The sequence below is a fragment of the Chenopodium quinoa genome, unplaced genomic scaffold (genome assembly GCF_001683475.1).
Source record: "Chenopodium quinoa cultivar QQ74 unplaced genomic scaffold, ASM168347v1, whole genome shotgun sequence".
Lineage (NCBI taxonomy): Eukaryota > Viridiplantae > Streptophyta > Magnoliopsida > Caryophyllales > Amaranthaceae > Chenopodium > Chenopodium quinoa.
In genome coordinates, this window is record NW_018742205.1 from 901,398 (window position 1) to 922,596 (window position 21,199).

At 32.1% G+C, this 21,199-nt stretch overlaps 3 protein-coding genes across 3 annotated transcripts; 2 read left to right on the forward strand and 1 right to left on the reverse strand.

Moving 5' to 3' along the window:
- The first annotated feature begins 345 nt into the window (after positions 1-345).
- LOC110727590 (caffeic acid 3-O-methyltransferase-like) lies at positions 346-2,706 on the forward strand. The gene is made up of 4 exons (XM_021907169.1): positions 346-845; positions 1,345-1,655; positions 1,821-1,885; positions 2,186-2,706. The coding sequence occupies exons 1-4, from the start codon at positions 436-438 to the stop codon at positions 2,489-2,491; spliced, it is 1,092 nt and encodes a 363-aa protein (XP_021762861.1). The 5' UTR covers positions 346-435; the 3' UTR covers positions 2,492-2,706.
- A 78-nt stretch (positions 2,707-2,784) lies between these two features.
- LOC110727597 (caffeic acid 3-O-methyltransferase 1-like) lies at positions 2,785-7,025 on the forward strand. The gene is made up of 4 exons (XM_021907181.1): positions 2,785-3,766; positions 5,455-5,765; positions 6,131-6,195; positions 6,520-7,025. Exons 1-4 carry the CDS (start codon positions 3,330-3,332, stop codon positions 6,826-6,828), a joined length of 1,122 nt encoding a protein of 373 aa, XP_021762873.1. The 5' UTR covers positions 2,785-3,329; the 3' UTR covers positions 6,829-7,025.
- Positions 7,026-7,178: 153 nt separating this feature from the next.
- Positions 7,179-15,739, reverse strand: LOC110727607 (protein DOWNY MILDEW RESISTANCE 6-like). The gene is made up of 4 exons (XM_021907191.1): positions 15,193-15,739; positions 14,833-15,080; positions 8,667-8,991; positions 7,179-7,693 (listed from the first exon to the last, which is right to left on the reverse strand). Exons 1-4 carry the CDS (start codon positions 15,538-15,540, stop codon positions 7,445-7,447), a joined length of 1,170 nt encoding a protein of 389 aa, XP_021762883.1. The 5' UTR covers positions 15,541-15,739; the 3' UTR covers positions 7,179-7,444.
- Between the last annotated feature and the right edge of the window lie 5,460 nt (positions 15,740-21,199).

A 21,199-nucleotide genomic window follows, 5' to 3' on the forward strand; every position in this document is an offset into this window, starting at 1 on the left:
CAGAACGAAGACTAGCTCTCATTAATGACTCCAACCTCAAAAGTCAGTCAATTAGCTTAGTATACTGTACACCTTGTAGGAATAATATGTTCTCTTTTAAAAATCCTTATTCTAGAACTCGGACCAAATAATATCACGCAATTATATTACTTGAAGATAAGCTAAGCTAGCTCACAAAGTCACAAGTCAATTAAATTTGGCTTTATTTAATTTAAGTTCACTGGAAAATTTTGCTTTAATTTGAAGAATGAAGAAATAGTCAAATTAGGAAGCGCCGCACTAAATCAATATATATGGCGACATAATCTGTTAGAATTTTGCATCATACATTTTAGGTATATACGAAGTATTTTATACCGTACTCTATCTTATTTTACATTATAATTTGTATTTTGCATCATACATCCTTCCTACAACATACAAAAGTTCACAAAAATGAACTCTTACTGGGATCTTGGTGAAAAAGAAGAGGAAGAAGCATCATTTGTTGCTCTTTCTCTACTTAGTGATAATGTCAAGTTCGAAGTATTGAAAGCCGTGAATGACCTCGACGTGCTCGAGACCATCAAGAAATGTGGTCCTCGAGCACACCTTTCAGCGGCTGAGATTGTGGCTAAGTTGCCCACCAAGAACCCTGAGGTTGCAGCGGTTAACCTAGGTCGCTTGCTCGACTACTTAGTTAGTCACTCCATCATTACCGTCTCTCCTATTACCCTCCCGAGGGGGAGGGTAGAGAGACGGTATGGCCTTGCACCTGTTTGTAAATTTTTGACGTCGAATGAGGATGGTGTTTCTTTGAGTCCTTTTACAAATACGTTGCTATATAAAGCTTTGAAACAGAGCTGGTAAGTTGTTAATTAATCATGTGTTTTGATTACTCCTACTCTCCTAGCCATGCCTCGAAAGCTTGTCGTACTACGTAGATAGTAGAATAGTTGGCTCATTCATTTCACCTTACACTCACTCTCGAGTCTTAGCCATAGAAATTATAATTTTGAATGGTTTAAGGAATTTTTATAGAAACAAAATGTTCAATGAGAATCCTGGTCAAAAGTCATGTCACCAAGCCTTGTTAGCGAGAAGTTTGCATATCGATTAAACTTCACTAGAGGAAATTTGGGGTGGGATTGATTTACCTTCCCCCTCCCCCCCACCTCCCACTTTTAAAGGGCCTAGCACGCTAATTCAAGTTGGGTTGACCTGTAAAAGTTCCGATCTGATAAGCTAGTACGGTCCTTCTACTTGCCTACCAAAAAAAAAAAAAAAAAAATTAAATTCGTGTAATATATAATAACATTTTTATTGTATGCATTTAATAATAATTGTGTTATCTTTTCTTTGCAGCCTATCTTTAAAAGATGCAGTTCTTGAAGGTGAAGAGCCATTCACAAAGGCTCATGGAATGAGTATGTATGAGTACATTGGCAAAAATCCTGAGTATCTCGCAGGGTTCCATAAGGCAATGTCCGATCATTCTACCCTTATTATGCGCAAAATTTTAAGGACGTACAAGGGTTTCGAGGGTCTATCATCGTTGATCGATGTCGGTGGGGGTAATGGAGCTACACTCAACATGATCCTTTCTCAGTATCCAGCTATCAAAGGGATTAACTTCGATCAACCTCATGTCGTAGCAGATGCATTATCTAATCCTGGTAAATTTATACTACGTAATTACAATGATTCAAGTCGATAATTGAAATCCTAGTATCGTTATGTAATATTAACCACTACTTTGTGTTGCTCTGTACACACAGTTCGACAATAAATTAATCAAAGCCTTAATCCCATTATATATATTAATGCTTTATTTCAAACAGATGTGGAACACGTTGGAGGAGATATGTTTGTCGATATTCCCAAAGGCGATGCCATCTTTCTCAAGGTACGTTAGATGAGCAACAAATTACATACTACAGAGTACTTCCTTATTGTGACTTCTTATTTTACTGTCATCAAGACACAACTCAAAACCGCTAAGACCTCTATCTTTGCACATATAAACATTACAAAAGTTGATATGTATAAATACAATTTATGGAGCATATAAATCGATCCTAAAGTTCAACCATCAACTTAAGTTTTTAGTTGAGTTGGTCCTTTAAATTAACATGTTACACATATTATATAATCTATCAATTTAATAACCTTATCAAAAGTTGAATTGAGTTGGTTTAATTTTCAGTGGATATTGCATTGTTTTGGTGACGAGGCATGTATGAAGATCCTAAAGAATTGTTACAATGCCCTTCCAGACCATGGCAAGGTTATAGTTTGTGAATACATCCTTCCTAATCCAGACGAAACATCCAACGACATAGCTGCTAATTCCGTCGTTCAATTCGACATAATGATGATGGTTTTGCCTGGAGGGAAAGAAAGGACTGAGAATGAGTTCAAGGAGTTAGCGTTTGCTGCTGGATTTCAAGGCTTCCAAGTGGTTTGCTCTGCCTATAATGTGAAGATCATTGAGTTGCTTAAGAGAAATTAGGTCACGGTCATATTGTTACTTGGTCATTATAATTTCTTAAATTACATCGTCACATTTATTGGTTGAGGTTACTAGTTACTACGAAGTACTGTATATTGTTTGCAATTTCGTTCACTTTGATATATAATGTGTTTTGTTCAGTTTGTTTTAAGAAATACTTGTAAAATGTTTAAGTTGAATGATATAGTATGTTAAATATAGTACTTACTTTCCATTAAAAAAAAAAAAAAAAAAAAAAAAAAAAAAACTAGCAAGTATTCTCGTTTCTTGAAATTTTTTTTTTTTTTGGACAGGATAAATGTTCCTTCTTAAACAAGAAAAAGGTGTTATAAATAGCACATGTATTATTGGTTACCCAAAAACAATAAAAAAAAAATACAATTAAAAATAATAATAATGATACGAAATAATAATAACAATGACGCTGATTTGTCATCAAACATTTATTTCGAGGATCACCACATTTGAGCTACGAGGGAGCAAGGCACGAAATTTTAGATGAGGAGATCGAGAGAGAAGGCACGAAATGTCACTTTCTTATATCAGCCGTTATTTTTAAGTGGGTCGTTTTTTTTTTAAGCATTTTTGAGTATTTTTTATTATATTTCTCTCCGGCCTTCACATGGTACTCTGTTTGACCCCATCTTTTTAAAAATGAGATATTATATTTATATGGTTAGATTCGTTTCAATACATATTTTTCATTTAATAAATTTAAAAGATATTTGTGCATCGGCCATTATAAAAGTTTCGTCTATGATACGTAAGTGATGAGTATAAAAACCCGTATTGCATATAACATTCGCTTCTAACCCTGTATCGAAAAAGTAAAAATCAAATGGCCTCAAACACAGCCAACAATGTGGATCCAATGAACCCATTTTGGAGCTTGGGAGCAGCTGAAGAAGACGAAGGATTTTGCTTAGCTGCGTCCCTTGTCACTGCAAGTATCACCTTTGGTGTATTCAAAGCTGTGAAAGACCTCAAAGTTTTTGAGGTCATAAAAAAAAGTGGGCCTAATGCACCTTTAACAGCGGCCGAGATAGTGGCCAAGTTGCCTACCGAGAACCCGGGGGCTGCGGCCGCTGCCCTTGGCCGTATGCTCGACTTGTTAGTAGGCCAATCTGTGCTCACTGCCACTTTTGTCACCCTCCCTGATGGTACAGGCCAAAGGTGTTATGGACTAGCGCCTGCTTGCAAATTCTTGACTCCTGATGAGGATGGCATTTCCTTGGCTCCTAAAGTTTCTATGTACAAGGCTATGATCGAGAGCTCGTAAGTAAACTTATTATGGAGTAGATTTTAACTAGATTTATTTATGTGCGCGAAATTACTGATGTTTACTAAACTTAATTTATGTGGAAAAAAAAAAACCACACATTTTTGTTGTAACTTTTTTAAATGTTAGCTCAATCAAAAGAACATATTTTCTCCGTTTTTTTAATTAGTTGAGAATTTTTTACTTTGCATGTTATTCACATAACTTTGAGTTCTTTTTGTGATTCATTGAAAAAAAAAAATGTATTCATCATGTCGGGTAGATTTGTCTTAATGCATATTTTTCAAATAATCAAATTTTTTTACCATTTCTGCTAATACATAATTAAAGATAAATATATTTTAAAAGTATACGTGGACAAATGTGCCTAAATAGAATATATGAACTAACGGAGGAGATATCTAATAAGAAAGCGAAGAAAGACTGAATATCTATGGAACTTCCCTTCTCTATTATGAAGTGAACTATTCTTTTTCCTCGTGAAATTTAATGTAAATTAAGATGATATACTTCATATTATGTGAATTTTCAAAATATTGATTTTTGCATTTCTCACTTATACATAATTACAGGTATACGAGGTAAAGAAAAAATGCATTAAAAATCATGTAAATGTCAAATTGGTCAAACTTTCAAGAATGAAAAAAGTATTAAGTTCTGCCGCATACTATTTTTCATGTATATTGAGGTGTTGCAATTTTTTTTTAAGCAAACTTGCATTGGCATTATTGTGTTTTTAAATTAGTCTGATACTAAGCTCTTGACAATGCAAGTATCAACTTAATTATCATCTATTACTCTACATTATAATGAGGTAATTAGATATATGGACTATAGAGTAATGTTAAAAAAGAGTTGAGGATGCATTGGTATATATCGGTGAATGACTTACAATCTAACATACTTGTACTGAATTAAAAAGAACTCTATAGCTTCTTATCTTTTACATAGTTGTACAAAATGAGAGCGAGGGATAGCTCAAGTGGTTAGAGCTTCCCTCCCGGTTTCAGGTGATCCTGGGATCGATTCGAGATTTCTATTTACTGTCTGAATAAAATAAGAATTAAAGTATAAATGGCACGCATTTTAATTTCATTGATTCTAATTCTGCACTTATTGGGAAATGGCCATCATTATTTAATAATCATTGATGAGTCCATTAATGTTGGTTGCCAGATTTCTGCTATATGTTTCTCAATTTGATGTCACCTCTAGCAATAAAAATGATACGGAGTAATTTGATGTCACCTTCAAACTGTATATGGCCTAAAATGAACATTAACAATGAAAATACTCAAAAATATTGAAAATATTAAATGAACATCAACATTCATTGCATTAATGTATCATTTAATAATATGAGAAATTACTCCAAGGTGTTGAAACCCTATTATTGTCCCTAATAATGTGTATTGTCCAACATAGAATAAAAAAGATGAGAGAAAGTATCATATAATAATTAATCTAGAGGAGTATATTAAACTTGTAAATAAAGAAATGACAAATTTTGTATACATACTTTTGTTCAAACATCCTAAAGTACTGTACAAAACATACATTTCTATTATTTCCGAAGAGAAGGAATGATCGATTTGTAGCGTGCTAACTTTTTAATATGTAGGTTAATTCTTAGATAAATCACGTAAATTATTCATTTTGATTTGTGTTGTATCATTGTATGTAGGCTCTTCTTAAAGGATGCGGTGGTTGAAGGCGTAGAACCATTCACAAAAGCTCATGGGATGAGTTATTACGAGTATTTTGGGGAGAAGGCCGAGCGTCGTGAGGAGTTTCATGAAGGAATGGCAAGCCACTCTATCCTTATCATGCGCAAAATCTTGAGGACTTATAAAGGATTTGAGGGTATTTCTATGCTGGTCGATGTTGGTGGTGGTAATGGTGCTACCCTCTCTATGATCCTTTCACAGTACCCTAATATTAAGGGCATTAACTTTGATCAGCTTCCTGTTGTAGCTAATGCTCCACCATATCCTGGTAATTATACTTCATTCGATCTCCTTTCTATACTTAATTGATTTGTTGACGAAAAGTGGATATTATGTGTATAGGAGCATGTTTGGTTGATAAAAACACGAGAAGGCAGGTAGCCAGGTAGTATAACTTGTATGAAATAGTGCACTTCTAGCCTATAAATGAAGTTGCATAATTATATCATACAAGTATTTCTAATTTATGTTATCAACCAAACTATTATGTTATGTACATTTGTTTATGTATTGTAATTCGTACATAATAGTTGTTGTTAGAATATGTCTTAAATCAATAGCTAAACATTTGCATTTTCAACCATATTGGACTTGATCAGGAGTAAATAATTCCTTCTTCTAATATATACTTAGGTGTGGAACATGTTGGAGGAAACATATTTGTCAACATCCCCAAAGGGGACGCCATATTCCTAAAGGTATGATAACCTTTGAACCTTTAATAATTCTGAATTTAACTTGTGCCAAACCAGTTATATATACAACCACATATCTGTGTGATGATTTGTCGTCGAACATTAAGTACATGTTGATACTAAAGATGATTTGCCATGATGTAATAGTACTCCCTCCGATTCACATTGTTCTTCTCACTTTTACAAAGACAAAATTAGTCAAAGTGGGAATCAAAAAGAATATGAAACAGAGGAAGTAGTAATTATCTAAATACATTGCAAAACCATGTACAAATCTTACTCCAACTTACTGTAGTTTTGGTGTACTAATAAACTGTTTATTTGTAGTGGATTTGTCATTGTTTTAAAGATGAGGCATGCATTATGATCCTGAAGAATTGCTACGATGCCCTTCCAGAGGACCACGGTAAGGTAATAATATGCGAAGGTCTTCGTCCAGATCCACAAGAAATTACGACTAGTGTAGAAGCCAATTCAATCCTTCAACTCGATATGGTCATGATGGCTACAACTGGGGGCAAAGAAAGGACTGAGAAGGAGTTCGAGGCGTTAGCGTTTGCAGCCGGTTTTCAAGGCTTCCAAGTTGCATGCTCTGCCTACAATGCTAAGGTCATGGAGTTGCTCAAGAATAACTAGGCTAACTTCATGTTACAAGGACAAAATAAGGCCGGCCAATTAAAAAATTGTCATTGGTAGAGGGTTACTCAATAATAACTAGGCTAACTTCATGTTACAATGTGGAAAGCTCTAAATAGAGGGACACAACATAGCAAAGTGAAAGTTAGAGGGTTACTATATAGAAAAACACAATAATTAATATACTGGCATTCAAGTTTTCCTGTCATTTCATTATATTTGAACATTATGTGCACGCACTTTTCCTTTCCTTGGTTATTAAATCTATTTGACGTGATCAAAGGTAGAGATATCTATTCTTTTCAAATTTTCCAATAAATAATGGGTTTTTAAAATTATACAGCTATATATAGAGAATCCCTAAACCAAGTTTTCATTGAGATATAGATTATTTAGTTTTGTCTAGCTACTACTAGCTTCTTACAAATAACATTACAAATTTCACAAACCAACTATAATTATTAAGCAATAGTACATAGTTCGTTTAAGAACAATACATAGAAGAACACTTAAGACGAAAGAAGAAATGATTCCAACCTAATACTGGAATCTGGATGATACAAGTATTCACTCCACTACAACTAGATGCATTTCATATATGAATGGGATAGATTAGCTAAGTTTGGTTCTTAAAAAGCTCCAAACAATGCTCCTGGTCTAAGTTCCTACTCCAGAAAGTCTTGTAGTACTCAGGATACGTGAAGTCCCGGTACATGGCCGGTGATCCGTTGGCGGTGAGAGGTGGTGGCGCGCTGATCAATGCATCATTCGAAGGGCAGAGGAAAGAAGCTACTGATAATCTTGGCTTATCTGTGTTCACAACTGCTCTGTGCCATACACTCTTGTATATACCGTTACTCAATGCCTGAAAATTAGTTCCTTGTTGAATCAAACTATGTAATCTTACACTGTTAAACAATTCAAGCTAAAAAGAAAGGTCCAGCCCTTTTATTAATACTTAATTACTTATTGGTTAGGCCCCAAGGCCCAATATGTGTACTCATAAAAGAAATTCGGTTATCACATTCTAGTAATCTGTTCCCGTCATTCCTGACTATCGTTTTTAATATTCCTATAATCTTTATTATTGTCTTTTCTTACATCCTAATACAGAAAATGAGCATTTAATTATTCACACACATCATACTACCTATGCACGGTAACTCCATGCAAAAACTAATGTGTCACTTAAAAATACGTCACTTCCTCCGTTCTTTTTTTTATTGCATTATAGGGGTTTTAGAGGCAAAATTTGGTAGTGGGAAAATATAAGAGAAAAAAACGTAAAAATGCAAAATTGTCCATGTAATGTAAAGATAAAATAAAAAGTAAGTGTGGAAAAGTAATGGTATGTTGGGTATTTGCAGTGTAAACATAGATATTTTTTGTCTTAAAATGGAAGTGATGCAATATTTGTGAAACTTCCCTAAAAGGCAAGTGATGCGATATTAAAAGAGCGGAGGAAGTAGAAGAAAATGTTATAGTATGGTGTGCCGGAGTATAGGTGTAACAATATAACCATTACTCCGTATTTTGAAACACATGGGTGTCTACTCGTACAAGGTTGTCTTTGTCTACAACTCGTGAATATATGATCAATTATTCTTCACTCTTAAGAGTTGTTACGTGTGGTTCTAAAACGGTATCATAGTTCAGACTTCAGAGAATCATCTATCATGTCAGCTTGAACTACTAGGCACCATTCAAACTTTGTCACATGTTGCAACGTAGAAAATAATTGTTCAAATCATAAAAATAATCATTAAGATCTTTTTTGTCACGTTTTCTAAGTAGTAATAGTATGTTTGTATGTGTATCAATCAGTGTATATAGATTACCTGCAATTGATCACCAATGTTAATGACAAATGCATCAGGTTGAGGTTTGACAGCAACCCATTTACCATCCTTGAAGATTTGTAGGCCAGATACTTGCAAGTCTTGTAGAAGGATGGTAAGGGCATTCGGATCCGTATGACCCGGCAACCCGTACGTCAACTCCGGCTCCGGACACTCGGGGTAATAGTTAAGAGCCATGTGTTGTCCTTGATCTCCTAGGACATTCTTTATGTGATCCTTCTCCAATCCTAAGCTCTCTGATATTAGTTCCTGTATTCTGAACCCTAGTTCTCGAACTTCTTTTATGTACTTGCTCACTGTTTCCCTGCCAAAATTTTACACAAAGTGAGAATTTACAAGTAAAAATTATACAAAGTTGTACGGTTAATAGTGGCGCGTATATAAGCAAATCTAATCATAAATCACGCCCTCTTTTAAAACGTGATAACTTTTTCTTAACATTACGTGACTATCAGTTATGTACTAAATCAAGTAAACTGAATGTTGCTTCAAGCGTCTTTGTCAACTCAACTGCTCAGAAAATTCGAGGAGAAGAGCAGCTTCCACGCAACCATGTAATGTATGGAGTAAGAAATAAACAAGTTCATTTAAATTATTTGTTTGGACAAATTTAGTGTAAACATCAAATCTGCAAACAAAGAAAAGACCAGGTCTCATTAACAACAGGAAACTATACTCGTGGTAGACACAACACAACCTCACAGCCTCTTGTTCCTATTAGAATCCAAGCCACCACAGTACTAGCTAGATGTGGGACTATGATGAAAAGATGTATTTGAAGACTGAGTCTTTCCTTTGAAATGGACAGATTTATCGGTGATTTACTCCGTATATGACTGGCTTGAAAATTTTGCGTTTTTTTATATTCAAATATCACGTACTGACTGTATATTATGACGTAAATCTGCGGCCTTTTTTCTATGCCAATATGATTATATTTTTAATTGGCCGATTGATGTTAAGTAACGTTTTGGTATTCCTTATTTTTCACCAAGGCAAAGTGCAAAGTTTATATTTTTTTTGTTTTCTATTTCCCTATCTCCATTTTAGTTAAAATAACAACCGATAATCTATAATCATACTACGTGTACTATTTATAGTATTAATCACCTAAAACAAAATGCTATGATCTATAATCTATAATTTATAATCACATACAAAGCGCGTATGATCATGTAAAAAAATAAATTTTTAAATGTAGCCGAGTGTCACAAAAGTTAAATGTAAAGCTTTAATGGTTAGTCAAAATTGATTAGTGGAAGATTCAAAGGCCAGACGAATAGACACATCATAGATGAATGAATCATGTATTCATGCATGTGGATAATAGGCCAACATAATTTGTCGACTAACAATGGCCTTATACGGAGCAGTAAGCAATACACAAGTACTTCGTAGACTACTTTACGTGTAGTCAATGCCTTGACCCACAACGAAAAAGGACCTTGTCAAATCTCACAACTCCAAATATTTAACCTTGTCTATTTCTAGTTTTTTTTTTTTTTTTTTTTTTTTTTTTTTTGTTTGACAAATTGTCTATTTCTAGTTTTTTTTAATTTTTATTTTTATTTTTTTATAGTATATACTTCCTCCGTTTTTTAGTTACATCACTTTTCTGAAAGAGAAATTTTAAATTATGGTGATTTTCACTTATCTAAACTTAACTGAACTTATCAGAACTTATTTTAGTTGTAATTTGAACTTGGGTAACCCTGATCAAAACTTATTTTTTCTTACTAAACTTATCTGTTCCTGAACTGAACTTAACTGAACTTAACTGAACTTAACTGACTTGAAAATAAGTGAATAAATAAGGTGAACTAAACAGGCCCTTAGTTGCATCACTTTCCTTGTTAACTAATAAATTCTCTCTATCTTTCTTCTACTACATGGGCCCCATTTATATTACTCCAAAAATTGTCTAAGAGTCCGTAAAAACAAAAGTAATGCAACTAATAAAAAATGGAGGAAGTTTAGAGCTTTTTGGAGTTAAAACTTAAGGCCGTAAATAAATTTATAATTTTAGAATGTATGTCAAAATCACGCATTGATCAATGTAAAATGATGTTTTATTTAGTTTATATACAACTATACAAGTAGTACATTTTCAGCTTCTATAAATGTACCTTAAAGGCTTTATGTATCATTTATTTTTATTTTTTTTCTACTAACAAAATCTAAAGCTTTATTGCTAAAATGAGCATATTAGCTATATAAATGAATCAATTGATAAACGTAATTTCTTGCTAAAAATTAATTGTTTAAAGGTATTAAAAGTAAGACATTAACTATTGGAAGTAGTTATTACCTCTGTTTCTTATTATTTGTAACAAAGGAATATTTTATCTCACAAATAATATTCTTTTGTTGCAAACAATAATAAACAGATGTAATATTTTATACCTAGGCTTTTAGCCCGTGCAGTACATGAATTATATAAAGTAAAGTCGGATTAATATTAATAATTTTCTCAATAATTATATAGTTCTCTTATGAGAGAAGAAGAAAAAAAAAGTTAAGGGAGGAAAGTTGAACATCATATTTTTTCTCTCATGTACATTACTTGTAGGTAGTTATTGTATTAATATCAAGTTTTTATAATTTTTATGCTTATAAAAATAGAGATATATACATTTTAACTCACGTTTCAAAGACCGTAAAATATCAAATGAGACAGAAAAATAGAGATAGAGAGAGTACTAATTTTGTTCTTTTACTCTTCTATGTCGATTATCAACCATTGAAGTAGGAGAGGATGACTCTTATCTGTTATTCTTATCTATAGAATGTAAAACATCAACCGGCAAATCTTATCAGATAAGGACATTCCTTTGTTGAATCTTTCAACAATTAGAAGAGATTGGACGTTTCTCGCATTCTCCTTTTAACCAATGCCTCTTAATATCAAATTATAATCCTTTCAATAATGTCCAACTAACTTAAAGTTCATGCATAATACGACTTTTGCCCCACATTCTAGGTGTGGTTTTGCATTCTAGAAGACGGTGTAAACATATTGACAAACAAATTACATGACAATTTTAATTCCCTTAAAGTTTTAAAATTATACTTCTATAGCTATATACTATGTATATATTGTGTGGGACCTCGTATTTTTATCTAACATAAATATGTTGATATAATGAGATAAAGAATTTATGTCGGGTTGAAAAGTGTGTCAGGAATGTGTTCTACAACCTTGGTATGTGGACCTCTCGTCAAAATATATTCTTATTTGCATATTCATATGCATTTAAATAAACATGTGAATACTATGCTAGTAAAAAGTTATATGATAGCTAAAATCAGCACCACCAAATATGTTCATGAGGAAAGGACAATATTGAGAAGCCCTTGATCACATATTTATTGTTAAATGAGATCATATGGTTGAAAATAAGAGAGAATAAAAAGTCTTTTAATTACCAAAGAAAAATCTAACCATTTAGTAAGATAACGTACAACTTTTCAACCTCCAAATTTGAAAAAAAAAGTGCATTAGGAGGTTTGATTAATTAATCATATTCATAGCTTAATTTAAGTCAAATTGTTAACTACACACTTTATAGTCAATTAAAACGTACTATTACCTCTGTTACTAATTACTAACCTTGAGATTTTGGAGTACTTAGAGTTGGCATAAATAATGTTGAAAATTAAAGTCATTGGTAATTTGGGAGTATTATTCTAGAGGTTACCTCATATATAATGCGTCATGAGGTGTCATGTAAGCATACGTATAAAAGTGATGTCATCAATTATAATTAATTGGTTAGATACTTATCGTATAGATTCGATCTGAAAATTGAGATCAACGGCTAGAAATAGATCTAGGTGTATTATGTTTTTCGAGTAGGTGGGGAGGCAAGACATGTGTAGTGGCAACCAAAAATTTTAGACTTACTATGCAACTTAAAGTATGATTGAACCGATTAAATGAATTTATATACTTCGTATAATCCCACCAATCACTCCGTCTTTAATGTATTTGATCTTGATTAATTAAGAATTAAAACAATGAAACTTTAAAGTAGGTAAGATATTATATGATATTGGGAGCAATTATTGCAAATAATTATTAATTATTACTTCATAGTATATGTTTAATTGTGTGCGTTTTACAGGGGATGTGTGATTTAAAATTTAAGTATAAACATATCTGTTTCAGGTTATAAGAATCATCTAATGATGTTTGATTTGGTAGTTGCAAGGAGTATGTTAAATTAATCACTCTATAATCTAATTTTGGCATTGGTGGGACTATTTGTGGGAATTTTCTCAAAGTCTATTCTCCAAGGCTAGCTTACGTGTTATTGTATATTAAAGTGATCATCTTAAACATAAAATCTGACTTGTAAGTCTAGCAACTAATTAATAAATCATACCTTATAAGATGATTATTTTTAGTTTGAAACAAAAACTACATGTACATCTTTATTATATGAATGAACTCATTTATAAAAATAAAAATAAAATTAATATTATAAAAATAATTATGTTTGTTTTTAACTTTTGAAAAAAAGAGTTAGGAAAAGATTGTTAATTGCATCTAAAACACCCCTTAGTTTAATGTTAAAAGCACATATTATTAGTATTATACTATGGCTTAAAACCTCTCTCAGGGTGAAACTAAAGTCCTTAAGACCTTAATCAAACCCTAATATATATACTTAACAATTTTACTCTGTCATTTGTACTCCATAGTATTAAATACGTACAGATTTAACATTTTCCTATTTTTGATAAAGAACAAATTATGATGACAAGAATGAGAACTTCTACAGTTCTACGCAACTAATGTCAGTTCACAAGAGTCACAGTAATAACTTTAAAAACTGCAAAATAGACATTTAATTTTTCCAATTTCTTATGAACTTTTGGCCTTTCTTGTGAATTAGTAAGGGCTGTTTATGACTCTTAGCAATTTTGAAAGGTTGTCTAATATCTTGCTTAGAAAAGGCATTTGGATGAAAAAAATATCACATGGGTTGGGCACTGGCAACATCCAGCCCTTACTAATCGAACTACTTTTCCACATTCGTTATTCCTACATTATCGACCACTATTAACGGACATTATTAGTGTATACAACCTTATTAGTGTAATAAAACGACTCTAATCACCTTACTAGACTCGCAAATCGTAGAGCCAACATAGATGAAGATATATTTCTTAGTAGTTACAGTACATAGAGTATTAGAATTAACATTGCGGATTTATTAACAACGTTGCTTCGATTTTTAATTAACTAGCTTGTGAAATTGTAGTAGTATCTACATAGAAAAATTCTATGTTTATTGAGTAGGATAAAGGAACATTTGTCAATGAATACAATTTTTAATGCTTAAGCTAGTTCTAATTTCTATTTAAATTTGTTTGCAAGATGATAAATTTAAGGTAAGAAAAACAAAGAGAAGACGAAATTGAAGTAAGTAGAGTTATATTGCGTTTTGCTTTTTAAAAAAATAAAATGTTGCCTTTATCTATAAAAGTCAACTTCATAATGGCGTTTGTCTTTAAAAGATCAATTTGGTCAGTATTTAATTCATAATTTGTATTTTAAAAGAAAGAACAAAATGTAAACGTAATGCTTTCTCACTAACATGACGATTGACGTAGATATTGGATCTGTTTGTCATACTCTACGTACCGCTATATTTTATCACCGAAAACTAATTAATGATGCAAAGCATTATTAACGAATATAGTGCGTGGCAAGAATTTCTCATTGACATCATTTAAAAGACAATTTTTTTATTTCTTATGGAATTAAAAGACAAACCTACTCATGTGGCAAACACGAAAAGAAATACTCCGTACTACATAGTCCATTAAAACATGCATAAAAATACTAGACTTTTAAAATAAAATTTAATAATACTAATAATAATTATAACAGTAATTTATAGGTTCTAAAGTATTCAGAATATTCTCTCAGAAGATTTAAAGTAATTTGTATATGTCACTGTGATGTGATAGGTAAAATAAGTAATACGAAGTACGAATTAAAATATATGTAGATTTAATATTCGTAACTTATCTCAAATTTCGTCAACATCAGTGTTCTTATTCCTCGTCGAAGAACAAAAAAAAAAAATTATAACTTGTTGAATAACTGAGAAATTAAAGAGATGTTGGTACTTACTTGAATAATGGAGGGTTAGAAGGCCACTCGGGAGCGTATTGCTCAAGAGGCCAACAATGGAGCCTAAGATAATCTCTCCAATTATGAACTTCCTCTTTGTTAACGTTAAAACTTGTTGACAATCTCATTGTTTTTGTTGGATCATCACTATATAGCTTGAGTTTTTCCTCTACTGGCAAATTAAAGAACTCTTTAGCCACCTTTTGCATCTCCTCAGCCAATTCCTTAGACACCCCATGATTGATCACCTACCGAATCATTAAAATCAAATTCGGCATCAATATTAGACTTCTCATCTAGAGTACATGCATACGTGAAGTTGTGGTATTGAAAAAGAGGTTCAAATGTACGTAACCTTACCTGAAAAAACCCGTAATGCTTACAAGCATATGAGACTTGTTCGAGGATTTGTGAAAGATCCTTAGAACTCAAGTCGATAACGGGTACGTCCTCACATTCGGAGACTTGAGATAAGTTGGGTCTTTGTGATTCGGGTCGGATATAGTTATCCGGGAGGTTTTTGTGAGGAATTCCGGTGGATAGGATTTTATGCGCCATTTTTGTATTAGGCTTTATAAACAATGTAAAATAAAATAAAAAAAAAAAGAAAAGGGAAAAGGGAAGAAAAGCGAAAGTGATTGTGGGCCGTAAAGTAGCTTCGGGGAAGAAGGAAGGTGTTGGAAGAATGCTAGTGTAGAAGTGAACCATCTCACTCTTTTATATACGATTTTATAGGCGATAATAGTTTTTTTTTTTTTTTTATAATTTCTTTTAAAATAAAAGTAAAATTAAAAAGTTGACTTGTACTTGGTACTTCAAAAGTCTTCCATCCAGAATCAATCAATCATTAAGATTTACGTGAAAAAAAGGGGTTGAATGAGTATTTTCATGTTTTTAAAATTTATTTATTTACTAATTGCACGGTTTTTTATCTAAGATTTTTAATTATTAAATTTATTGTATTTAATAATTTCAGAAAAAATTACAAAAGTTTAATATTTATTTTTTTTACTATAAATTATAATGAATTTATTAAATATAAATAAATTGTAAATATGATTTAATTTCCGTTATATAAAATCTTTAATGTGAAATGATAACTTTTTAATAATTTAAATCTTAAATCATTATTCATTGTTTTACCATACCTTTTATTTCGATAGAATCACCAACCTCGTCCACAACCAACCTTCTACATCAATGGATAAATTGAACCGGGAAATGTTAGCCAAACTGAAATTGATATAAATTAAATCTTTACATTTATATAAAATAAATCAATATATTTACCAATAAATAAAAATTGTTGCGATATAAAATCAAATCTATGCATTGGAATTTTTTCATCATCTCCAAAAATAACCAAAGTCATCCATATATTAAGTATACAACATCTAATCGTATGCCATTACATAAACAAATAATCGTTAAGTATCCTAAATAAATACAATGTAACTAATAAGTACAAATATAAATTTAAACATAAGATTTTAAAAAAATTACCCGGACCTAAAACTAACACAAAATTACTAACACAAAATTTGCTTGATGGGATTTTGTATTGATACGAAATTTTATTTGTGTCGTATGACGTGTTAGATCTGCATGTAAAAAAACATTTAGTAAAAAAACATAAACATATAATCGTTGAGTATCCAAAATTAATATAATGTAAGTAATAATTAGAAATACTAATTTAAACATAGGATTTTAAAAATTAAGCTAAAAATTACCCGGCAATTGATGACCAAAAATTAACACAAAATTACTAACACAAAATTTGCTTGATGGGGCTTTTTATTGATACGAAATTTTGTTTGTGTCGTATGATGTGTCAATTTATAACTAGGTATCACAAATTTTAATTTAATTATAATTAACGAACAATTTGTATTTCTTATCATAAATTCTATCAAAATTTATCTTATAATGATAGGTATCAAATTTTATTATAAGTATTTATCATTTAAATATCTTTTATAATATTTTTTTTGGATTTCTTATACTCGTAGTATTGAATTAATAAATTTATCTTTTCCTATATATTTACTTTATTTTTTTCATTAAAATAATTTAATTCGTGGATTATAATCTACGTGGTATTAAAATTTTAGATATATCAAATCTAATTCGTTACTTTTATCTAGGTGGCGACATAAATTTTTTAATTCAAAAATAAAATACAAATCTTTCTTCTTATTGGTCGAAATAAATATATTTCTTACGTGGCGCTCCGAATGCTCTCCAAAAATGCCTACTTTATTTATATAATATTAGATTAGATTAGATTTTAGATATAACACTTTTTTCCTGTTTGTCTATTTAAAAAGCATTAATATTGACATTTTAATTTATAGGACTATGTTCTTCTTCATCCCATAAAATAATGCTTATTTCTATTTATATGGTAATGAAGGGAGTAGTTCCTAAACCTTTTCTACTCACATGTGAGTTTGCTCATTGGCTCAACACTCCCCCTCACCTGTGAGTATTCCATAATACTACCCAGATCTAGGGGTGTTCAAAATTTGGTCTGGACCAAAAAAATGGACCGGACCGGACCAAATAAGTCAGTCCGGTCTCCGGGTCGAGAAATTTATTTCCCGATCTTTGGTCCGGTCTGGTCCAAAACTCTATAAAATCCTGTGTTGGACCGGACCAGTTTTTTGCTTAAAATTATACATAAAACCTTTAGTAATGATTAAGATTACCTTAACAAGCTTGGAAAGCTCTAATCGTATAAGTTTTTTTGTACTAAACATACAAAAAAGGGCGTTGAAATATTGTTTTTCCTTTATTTTTTTCTAGTTTTTCATAAATTATTTAAAATTTAGAAATTTTTTATAAAAATTCTAAAATCGGTCCAAACCGGTCTAGTCCGGGCTTTGGCCCGATTTTTTCGGTCCGGTCCGGTCCTGTCTTAGCTTGATTGGTTCGATCTTCGGTTTTTGAAATTCGATTTTTTGGTCGTCGTTCCGATCTTGAACCGATGAACAGCCCTACCCGGATCACAGCTCAACCTAACTTGGGCTTTGATAGATGACAGTTAAATATGGGTTTGAACCCGCAACAAAAAAAAAAAAAGAGAATCTACTTCACAAATTTAAAGAAGTTTTATCCCAACACCATATAATAATAAGAGAAATAGCCCTTAGTCTTATATAATGGACACAATTCTTTCTTATTTAACATGGGATATACATTCCAATATTCCCTCTTATTTTTATTATACTGGATTAATGTAGGATAATACTTTTACTCATATGTGGGTTTGCGCATAGGTTCAACATAAAATTACACATTAAGGCTAATCTAACAATATTTCACATAACTATGTATTTATTGAATATTTTTTGTGAGCATTATAAATTTGAACCATAAAATTGGAAATGAGCACCATATTATGGGAAGAGAAAGTGTATTTACTTGCTAAAAAATTAAAAGCAGAGATTGTATATTTTGTGAATAGTGTAAATTTAGAAGCATATCATGTAAATATGGAGAAAGTATGCTAGAAAATTGCAAAAGGTTTAGTTAAAAGCTAGTGTACAGTATAACTTAAACTCCTAAAAGTCCTAATTAGTTGTATGACAATTAAGGATCAGATACACTAAAAAAAAGATTTTGTATAAATAAACTCCTTCTCTCAGCACTTTTTTTTTCCAATTGAAGCTCATATAATTCATCCTACCATACACTCCTACTATATACTCAACTTCTTGTTTTTGTAAAGACAGGTTCCCATTATAATTGTCAATTTGTCATTGACAGTGGCCCTGCTCCTATTCTGCTCTGCTGAAATCTCATTTGTTCTGTCTAAAAGCTCAAAAGAACAGGATCTTAGTAAGTTAATAGCACAAACCACACGCATCACAATCGAGCTAATGATGTGCCCTTCTATTAGTAAATCAAGCTAAGGGAGTTTTACATAGCACATACATACTTATAGCGTTTGTCCGCATTTTATTATATAGTACGCTAATGTACTATTAGTTTGTATTCAAGGTATAATAGCGTTATGCACAAGATCAATATCGGACCAACAAATTTTATAGGAAGACCAGATTCCTACAATCCTACGTTTTGGTAGATTGAGGACAAGACATGTGGTTCGGTTTGGACCGGTTACATATTGCGTTTTTATGGCATTTTTTTCGTACAAATTATTTGTTAGTAAATGGTAACGTTCCATATATTTTAAACCCAATATAAAAGCCAACGATGTAAAACAAATGTCCAAATTAAGTAATTGAACTAAAAAAAAACAGAAGTGCATAACTATTTGGGCATAAAGTTTCACTAATTAAAACATTTGTTCAAATAATCATGTTATTATATTGGATTGGACAGTATTTTGGACTGAAAATTTTGAGTTTAGACCGGGCTGGACCAAAAAACAAACCCCGGAATCAAGGATTTTTAAGGATCAATGACTTTTGAGTCCTTTCCATTCTGGCCCCGATCAAACTTTGTACATTCATAAGTATTATTTTATTTATTTTCTTGTTTTCATCATCGTTTGCAATATTACAACTGTACATGTTTTATCACTTATATATCTCTCACACACACCCCGAACGCTAAAAAAATCGGTACACGGGATGAAATTAAAATCGATCATTTCAAATTAGTTTGATTTGATTTGATCTATCTAATCTTCCCATCACAAATTTTAAAATGTCACATTTTTAATCCAATCCAATTTTAGAGCAGTGAACATGCCTTATGAGTAGAGGTGGGCATGGGCCGTGCCGGCCCGCGGGTGACACGGGCCCAGCACGAGATTGGCCCGACCCATCACAAGCCCGCCAGTGGCACGGCATGGTGACCGAGGAGTGGGCCGTGCCATAAACACGATTTCAAGAATCCGGCACGAACCCGCTGACGGCATGGTAGTTTGGCCCGCCAACACGACACGCCAGACACGACCATAAAATAACATAAATAATAATAAAGAACTATAATAAGAATAATAAAATGAACAATAATAATATAATAATAAAAAAACATAAATATAGATTAATAAAATTATTTAAATAGTATATCCATTTTAAAAGTTGTTCAAAAAAAATTAAAAAAATTATGGACGGCCCGGTATCCGGCACAGCATAGCACGCCAGGCACGTGGGCCGTGCCATGCCGTGGGTTGAGGTGTGCTAAATGGTGGCCAGACGCGACACGGCACGCCAAGATACAGGCACGGCACGAGCCACCACCAGGCACGGCGAAAAACGGCCCGCGACGACAGCACGTTGCCCACCTCTACTGAGTTGTGGCCGCAAAACACTCACTGCCTTAACCCACAAGTCGGGGTAAACAAGGGTCGGCCTGCTTGCAATCGATTTGTGGTACTAATTTAACTGTCGGCCCATTTAAAGTTGTTCCCTCCTTTTCTCATTCTTTTTCAATCTTTCAACCACTTCATATGATTTTGAGTCGAGTCTTTTTTTCGTTTTCACTTTCTCTTTAAACGTCTTTTTCCTCCTAAGTTGTACTCCGTAACAGAGTTGTGTTATCCATTTCATTATTTTGTCTCGAGAATAACTAATTTTGTAAGCCGTACAATGACTAATATATCATGGATCTTACAATAAGCGTCTCAAGGCATTAGATTAGGGATTAATATATTACAAAAATAGTATGAAGTTCGGAATGTATGATAAAATCACACGTCGATCAGTGTAATTAATATTAATTTTACTATAATATTTTCACATTTAGTTCTCTTATCTAACGCCTCGGGGGTGCTCGTTAGATTTTGCCATATATCATTACGACATTACAATTTGAAGAATAAATTAGTGAAGTCTGATCAAGATGATTTTGATGAGATTAAACATCAATGGTGCGCACTTCAATGACCTTAACTTATTTGAACTTGTCAATTTTTATATGAAATTATCAGAACTTGTTAAACTTTATTTTAATGATAAATTGATCTTGGAGAAGCATTATTAAATAACAAACAATTATATAAATTAATCTTACAATGTATGAAATAAGTCAAAATAAGGTGAACATACGTAAGTGATACTTGTATTTATTTGACCGGATAAAGAGAAAAGATAGGGATAAAAAATTCTGTTGTTTGCTTAGGGGATATGGATATGGATAAATCCCAATAAAGAAAAATTATTATTAGTAAAATTTTCGAATTAGACATAATCAATAGTACAAATGTTCAATCACCATCTTATTACAAATGTAATTTAAGATAGGATTAAAGAAATTTGATTCCATTAATGAAAAATTCAAAGGTTTTGTACATGTCATCACCCCATATAGGGTTCTCAATTTCTTATATGTTGACACCATGTACTCGACAGTAGATTACTTGAAACTTACGCAGTACATGACTCAAAACTCT

Excerpts from the sequence above, each read along its gene's own strand:
- LOC110727607 (XM_021907191.1), bottom strand. The coding sequence starts at position 15,540 with ATGGTTCACTTCTACACTAGCATTCTTCCAACACCTTCCTTCTTCCCC. Across the intron at positions 8,992-14,832 it reads TCTAACCCTCCATTATTCAA|GGAAACAGTGAGCAAGTACA; the intron begins GTAAGTACCAAC and ends AAATTTTGGCAG. Across the intron at positions 7,694-8,666 it reads ACATTGGTGATCAATTGCAG|GCATTGAGTAACGGTATATA; the intron begins GTAATCTATATA and ends ACTAATTTTCAG.
- LOC110727590 (XM_021907169.1), top strand. The coding sequence starts at position 436 with ATGAACTCTTACTGGGATCTTGGTGAAAAAGAAGAGGAAGAAGCATCA. Across the intron at positions 846-1,344 it reads AAAGCTTTGAAACAGAGCTG|CCTATCTTTAAAAGATGCAG; the intron begins GTAAGTTGTTAA and ends TTTTCTTTGCAG. Across the intron at positions 1,656-1,820 it reads AGATGCATTATCTAATCCTG|ATGTGGAACACGTTGGAGGA; the intron begins GTAAATTTATAC and ends TATTTCAAACAG.
- LOC110727597 (XM_021907181.1), top strand. The coding sequence starts at position 3,330 with ATGGCCTCAAACACAGCCAACAATGTGGATCCAATGAACCCATTTTGG. Across the intron at positions 3,767-5,454 it reads AAGGCTATGATCGAGAGCTC|GCTCTTCTTAAAGGATGCGG; the intron begins GTAAGTAAACTT and ends CATTGTATGTAG. Across the intron at positions 6,196-6,519 it reads GGGACGCCATATTCCTAAAG|TGGATTTGTCATTGTTTTAA; the intron begins GTATGATAACCT and ends GTTTATTTGTAG.